The sequence below is a fragment of the Papaver somniferum genome, chromosome 4, assembly GCF_003573695.1.
Source record: "Papaver somniferum cultivar HN1 chromosome 4, ASM357369v1, whole genome shotgun sequence".
Taxonomy (NCBI): Eukaryota; Viridiplantae; Streptophyta; class Magnoliopsida; order Ranunculales; family Papaveraceae; genus Papaver; species Papaver somniferum.
This window is the reverse complement of record NC_039361.1, coordinates 61,010,798-61,018,146: the sequence shown is the minus strand read 5'-3', so window position 1 is coordinate 61,018,146 and position 7,349 is coordinate 61,010,798. Positions and strand designations below refer to the sequence as shown.

General features: G+C 36.2%; 1 protein-coding gene across 1 annotated transcript; it reads right to left on the bottom strand.

The window, feature by feature from the left end:
• Positions 1-1,176: 1,176 nt before the first annotated feature.
• LOC113272592 (F-box protein CPR1-like) lies at positions 1,177-2,370 on the bottom strand. Its single transcript, XM_026522406.1, has 3 exons — positions 2,016-2,370; positions 1,793-1,875; positions 1,177-1,692 (listed from the first exon to the last, which is right to left on the bottom strand). The coding sequence occupies exons 1-3, from the start codon at positions 2,368-2,370 to the stop codon at positions 1,177-1,179; spliced, it is 954 nt and encodes a 317-aa protein (XP_026378191.1).
• Positions 2,371-7,349: the final 4,979 nt, after the last annotated feature.

Sequence of the window (7,349 nt, the reverse complement as noted above, 5' to 3'; positions counted from 1 at the left end):
TAAATAATCTTCCAATGAATACAACATTTATAACTAGCAAAAGTTCACATTACCACACCTTGTCTGGCAGCGACAGATTTGCTGACCTCTAATTCACAGAATTTTAGCACCTGGTGGTATGATATCCAAACTTATACTCCTGACATTGATAATTTTGATGCTGCAGGTTACTGAAGGCTTTTGGTGCATCTAGCAACACAATGATCTATTGGGCTGGAGGGACTCCCTTGAACCAATCCGGAAGCAATTTCCTTAATTCACGAACAAATGGGCACTTGCAGATGGAGACGAGCTCCAACACTTTAGAGTTCTAGCTGCTTTGGATTACATTGTTTGCATCAACAGCGATGTCTTCATGGCTAATCATGGTGGCAGCATGGCTAGAACAATTCAGGTTATTAGCCTAAATTGACCGACCGATCAATTTCTTTCAAAAATAATATTATCTCAGCCTTGACTTAAGTTTTTAATTGACTGAAACAGGGACACGGCGTATTTCGGACATAAGAAATACATAACACCAAATAAGAAGAAGCTAGTTCGGTTGTTCATGGACAATAACAATCAAATGAATGAGAAGGAGATTGATGATAGAATAAAGAAAATGCATATGGATTCCATGGGATCTCCAGTTCTAATCAAAACAAGCAAGTCTCATATGGATGTGACAGCTTATCCTCCAGATCCCAGTTCTAATCAAAACAAGCAAGTCTCATATCGATGTGACAGCTTATCCTCCACCAGCTTGCATGTGTTCATCTAGCGTATCGCAAACATTCATATAATTTTTTCTTTGATTCGTATCAACAATTTTTTTGTATAGGATTAACGCAATAATCAGAGAGTTGAATTGGGTTTCCAAATAAGAGTTGGCTCAATAACAATCTCAGAGAGGTATACTTAGTATAGAGATAGACAACTAGAATATATATCAAGGGATGTTTATAATCTTTCTGTGTCTCAAGAATGTGGTTAACTACTAATCGTAACAGCAAAAGTGTTGAAACTGTAAACATCCTACAAAAGCATTATAGTAACATCAAGAAAGCTACAGAAAAAATCTGCAAAAAAGCTAAAAGATAAAAGAACCTGTCCTCGAAAATAAGTAGTGCTAACTGCATCAATCACCAGGAGCGGGATAACGGCTTTACGGCTTCTCATGCACATGATCAATGCCTACCCAACATAAGTACCTGAGTTGAGTGAAACTAAGCTCTCAATATAAGTTTCCACCCTGAACAACAAAACGTCGCACAGTCTAGGTTTCGTATACCCTCTCTTTTTAGGTACATTCAGTACTCTAGCTCTTTCAGTCTTTGGGTCATACACAACCAAATCAGCTCTACTTTCTGCCTCCAATCCAAATTCTAACAAGAACTCACCATTTTTCAGACACACCATTTGCCTTAAGTGCCGAAAGCTTCTGATTATATATTCAAATGATTTGATGTTTTCAGTAATAGTGAAGAGCCTAGTCCAAGACTCTCTCCGTCTGTAGTCTTTCATCACCCATACATCAAACTGACCCCATGGACATGGATCACTACAAAGTACAGCAAGACACCCTCCTGCAGCACTGAAACAAACATTAGCGCCGCCTCTCAGATTTTCTGGCAGCGCTAATTCCTTGAATGTCTCACTTCCCAAATCAAAAGAAACAATGACTCTGAGGTGTTTGAAAACTATAATTTGCTATCCAATGAAGACATCCATTTAAAAACCTAGATGTTCCTCTGCAAGAAACATAAGGGATGTCAAGATTTTCAATGCTCCTCCATGAATTTGAACCTACTGTATAAACCTTGACTTCAGGAACATTCTCGTCTGATTTCGCAATCCTTACCAACTTGTAATCGTTAATCTTGCTATCATAACCTAACCCATAATTGTAAAACAAAGATTTACTAGATGGAATAGATGACCCTGGTGATGGTAATTTCCTGTACTCTCCAGTAAATGGATTAAGAAGACCATGGATACGAGCAAAACAAGGACAAAGCAAATTAATCCCTTACAAGAACCCAAAATCTGAACAGTTTCCTCAGTGAAAGGCATTGGAGTCTTTGGAGAAATGATAGGGAAATCAAGATCCTTAACATCCTTTGCAGATAACGATATAGCTACATCTGATGATGATGACGAAGATATCGATGTGAATGTATCATTAGAAATGGAGTAGTAATCACGGCCTTTTCTAAGTATTAAAGTGGAATCGTCGTCTCCCAAATCATGATTTTGTTGTTTCTTAAGAAATTCAGGATCATTGAGTATATTGTACCATTTTTTGCAGACGCACCTGAATTTTAACACTGATTTTATCGGTAAGCGTTTGAGGATACCGACTGTGATTTCTTCCGGTAACCCCAACATCGAATCCAGTAACCCCTTTTGCTCTTCTTTGTTCTTCTCGAACTTTGTAGTGTAGGAGGCAAAGTTAGGTTTTTTTCTTCCCCTCTTTGCAAAGTAAGATGAAGATTTGGTAGCAAAGATACGGTTTTTAAAGCAGAACTTATTGGGGATTATTGTTGGGAGTAAGATTTGGTAATAAAGCTAGGGCTATTAAAGCAGAATCTGCTGGATTATTGAGAGTATGAATGTAAGATTTGGTGTCAAATCTACGGTTTTTAAAGCAGAATCTATTGATTTTGTGAGGACTTGAGCTCATATCACATGTACTTGGGCCACCGGCAACATGTTTTCTTCAAAACCCAGAAGGGAAAATATAACTGCAAGTCTGCAACCAACTAATTGTAAACTGGCTGCAAGTCTGCACAAATCGTAGTGGAGGCAGTGACTCAAGATTTGGAGAAAGCAGCTTGGGAGAACCTTTCCATTATTCTAGATATTAGGAACAAACTTAGTAACCATCCTCTATGGAGGTGCAAGTTTATTAGCAGAAAATGTAATAAGCTAGCAGATTTCTTGGTTAAACATGCTAGGATTTTCAAAGTTTGTAAGATTTGGCAAGATTTCCCACCAAATTTCATTGCCAGTGTAAGTTGGGAGGATTCATACTCTGCACCCCCAGCTCATTAAGCAATGACATTTTGTTTTGCATAACAAAAAAAAATGTAACAACACGAAAAAGGTGTAGCTTTCGGGATGTAATACTACCTGCGTAGCTTGAGGAGCTCTCATTGCTGAAAGATTGAATTATTCCATTTTCATCTGGATTAGCCTTTCTTACCATGAAAAGGGAGCTCGGTTTACCCATAGTTATCCCAGAGTGGACATGTTATTGTTTAAGTGCAGAAGTCTGGAGTTCAAACATCAGTTTTGTTATATACTGCGGTTTCTTGTAAGATTGGTTGCAAAAGTTGGCAAGCTCAACAATGATTTCCGGTAATACGCGATGTACTTAATGATGTAAAGGCAGAACATGTATTTTTCCCTCATCTTAAGAAAGCATCGGAATATAAGTTTAGAGAATAATTAGGTGTTTACTTATTAAACTGTGAACGTGTTTAGTTTTGTTAAGACTCCAAGTAGTTTTAGTTGGTTTTGAATTCCTAGTTTGTAACATCTAGAGGGTTAGTGGGATACTGTCATATCTTTTTTGTAATCTATTTAAAATTTGAGAATGAATGGAAAATGCATCGATTAAGTTTGTTTAAACTCTGTGTTTCTTTGAGGTTTGGGTTATTAACCTACAACTTGGACGCAAGGCTCGTCTATAGCCTGAGTTATTTGAGGTTGGGTACCTTTGTAAACCTATCTATCTTCACTTCTTCATCATCAACTTTGTTATCATAAATATGTATCCATATTAAACTATCATCAGTTCATTCCCTATATCATTTACTGTATCTTTCCTAGTGTGATCGTAACAAGTGGTATTTTCAGAGCTAGGATATCTTGTATTGTGGGTAGGTCTTGCAATCATTGCTTCCCGTAAAACCTATCATTCTACTTTATTTCAACCATCTTGGTAAAAAAAATTAAAAATGGATGAAAGAGTTGAAAACTTAGAGAAAACTACTGAAGACCTAAAAAATCCATGCTTACTATGGTTTACAACCAAAAAGTGATTGTGGATAAACTAACTGATCTTTTCAGTAAGTTGTCTCTGATGGTTGATGTGATGAAAGGGGAGGTAATGGAAAATAATCCAATGGAAATGGAGAATCTTCTACAAACACTCCTTCAAAAGTTAAAGGTGGTGTTAAAATAGTTTTTCCAAGCTTCAAGGGCACAGAAGATCCTACTAGTTGATTATGTAGAGCTGAACAATACTTTTTCCTTCATGAAATTCGTGAAAGTAAACGAGTTTCTTATGCTTCTTATCATCTTGATGATGATGTACAAATATGGTACCAAATATTGAAGTAAGAGCTGATTTACATCACCTGGAAAGGTTTCAAATCAGCGCTCCACCTATTATGGTCCAAATAAATATCTCGATTTCTTCGGAGAACTTAATAAGTTGCAGTAAACTAGAAGTGTTGAAAACTACCAAAATCAGTTTTAAAAGTTAGTATCAAAGTCTGGTTCAATACCGCAAACTAGACAAGTAAGTTTGTTTGTTAGCGGGTTGCGAGAATCCATTCGAACTGATGTGCATGCAAATAAACCAGCAACACTGTCAGAAGCAATTGGGTTGCCACATCTGTATGAGGCTCGTGATAAGTCACAAGTGTTTGTTGTTGGTTTGTTTTTACTCCAACAACAACTCAAGGAAAGATTCCAATAAGGAAGTTAACTACTATGTTGTTACTATAACGCAAGAAGCAATGACTTTGCTTCCATTGTGATGATATGTTCAAGACGGGACACCACAGCAAGAAAATTTTTATGATTACTCCGGTGACTCAAGAGCTTGATGGAGATCATGTCATGGAGACTGACAATCCATATCCTTGAGGACAAGGCTTAAGTTAAGGAGGAATGAGTTGTTACGGTTATTGTTTTAGTTGTTTTAATTTATTTGAATTTCGTCTATGTTATGTCAGGTCAACAAGTTTAGAGAATAATTAGGTGTTTACTTATTAAATTCTGAACGTGTTTAGTTTAGTTAAGAGTCCAAGTAGTTTTAGTTGGTTTTGAATTCCTAGTTTGTAGCATCTAGAGGGTTAGTGGGATACTGTCATATCTTTTTTGTAATCTATTTAAAATTTTAGAATGAATGGAAAAGGCATCGATTAAGTTTGTTTAAACTCTGTGTTTCTTTGAGGTTTGGGTTATTAACCTACAACTTGGAGGCAAGACTCGTCTATAGCCTAAGTTATTTGAGGTTGGGTCCCTTTGTAAACCTATCTATCTTCACTTCTTCACCATCAACTTTGTTATCATAACTATGTATCCATCTAAGACTATCATCAGTTCATTCCCTATATCATTTACTGTATCTTTCCTAGTGTGATCGTAACAAGTGGTATTTTCAGAGCTAGGATATGTTGTATTGTGGGTAGGTCTTGCAATCATTGCTTCCCATAAAACCTATCATTCTGCTTTATTTCAACCAGCTTGGTAAAAAAAATTAAAAATGGATGAAAGAGTTGAAAACTTAGAAAAAACTACTGAAGACTTAAAAAAATCCATGCTTACTATGGTTTACAACCAAAAAGTGATTGTGGATAAACTAACTGATCTTTTCAGTAAGTTGTCTCTGATGGTTGATGTGATGAAAGGGGAGGTAATGGGAAACAATCCAATGGAAATGGAGAATCTTCTACAAACACTCCTTCAAAAGTTAAAGGTGGTGTTAAAATAGTTTTTCCAAGCTTCAAGGGCACAGAAGATCCTACTAGTTGATTATGTAGAGCTGAACAATACTTTTTCCTTAATGAAAGTAAACGAGTTTCTTATGCTTCTTATCATCTTGATGATTATGTACAAATATGGTACCAAATATTGAAGTAAGAGCTGATTTATGTCACCTGGGAAGATTTCAAATCAGCGCTCCACCTATTATGGTCCAAATAAATATCTCGATTTCTTCGGAGAATTTAATAAGTTGCAGTAAACTGGAAGTGTTGAAAACTACCAAAATCAGTTTTAAAAGTTAGTGGCAAAGTCTGGTTCAATACCGCGAACTAGACAAGCAAGTTTGTTTGTTAGCGGGTTGCGAGAATCCATTCGAACTGATATGCAGGCAAATAAACCAGCAACACTGTCAGAAGCAATTGGGTTCGCACATATGTATGAGGCTCGTGATAAGTCACAAGTGTTTGTTGTTGGTTTGTTTTTACTCCAACAACAACTCAAGGAAAGATTCCAATAAGGCAGTTAACTACTATGTTGTTACTATAACGCAAGAAGCAATGACTTTGCTTCCATTGTGATGATATGTTCAAGCAGGGACACCACTGCAATAAACTTTTTATGATTACTCCGGTGACTCAAGAGCTTGATGGATATCATGTCATGGAGACTGACAATCCATAGCCTTGAGGACAAGGCTTAAGTTAAGGAGGAATGAGTTGTTACGGTTATTGTTTTAGTTGTTTTAATTTATTTGAATTTCGTCTATGTTATGCCAGGTCAACAAGTTTAGAGAATAATTAGGTGTTTACTTATTAAATTCTGAACGTGTTTAGTTTAGTTAAGAGTCCAAGTAGTTTTAGTTGGTTTTGAATTCCTAGTTTGTAGCATCTAGAGGGTTAGTGGGATACTGTCATATCTTTTTTGTAATCTATTTAAAATTTTAGAATGAATGGAAAAGGCATCGATTAAGTTTGTTTAAACTCTGTGTTTCTTTGAGGTTTGGGTTATTAACCTACAACTTGGAGGCAAGACTCGTCTATAGCCTAAGTTATTTGAGGTTGGGTCCCTTTGTAAACCTATCTATCTTCACTTCTTCACCATCAACTTTGTTATCATAACTATGTATCCATCTAAGACTATCATCAGTTCATTCCCTATATCATTTACTGTATCTTTCCTAGTGTGATCGTAACAAGTGGTATTTTCAGAGCTAGGATATGTTGTATTGTGGGTAGGTCTTGCAATCATTGCTTCCCATAAAACCTATCATTATGCTTTATTTCAACCAGCTTGGTAAAAAAAATTAAAAATGGATGAAAGAGTTGAAAACTTAGAAAAAACTACTGAAGACCTAAAAAAATCCATGCTTACTATGGTTTACAACCAAAAAGTGATTGTGGATAAACTAACTGATCTTTTCAGTAAGTTGTCTCTGATGGTTGATGTGATGAAAGGGGAGGTAATGGGAAACAATCCAATGGAAATGGAGAATCTTCTACAAACACTCCTTCAAAAGTTAAAGGTGGTGTTAAAATAGTTTTTCCAAGCTTCAAGGGCACAGAAGATCCTACTAGTTGATTATGTAGAGCTGAACAATACTTTTTCCTTAATGAAAGTAAACGAGTTTCTTATGCTTCTTATCATCT

What these genes read in the sequence shown, in the direction of transcription:
- LOC113272592 (XM_026522406.1), bottom strand. Translation starts at nt 2,370, where the DNA reads ATGTTGGGGTTACCGGAAGAAATCACAGTCGGTATCCTCAAACGCTTA. An exon ending in TGTTCAGATTTTGGGTTCTT is followed by an intron (nt 1,876 to 2,015) that starts GTAAGGGATTAA and finishes ATTATGGGTTAG; the next exon opens with GTTATGATAGCAAGATTAAC. An exon ending in CTGAAGTCAAGGTTTATACA is followed by an intron (nt 1,693 to 1,792) that starts GTAGGTTCAAAT and finishes TTCATTGGATAG; the next exon opens with CAAATTATAGTTTTCAAACA.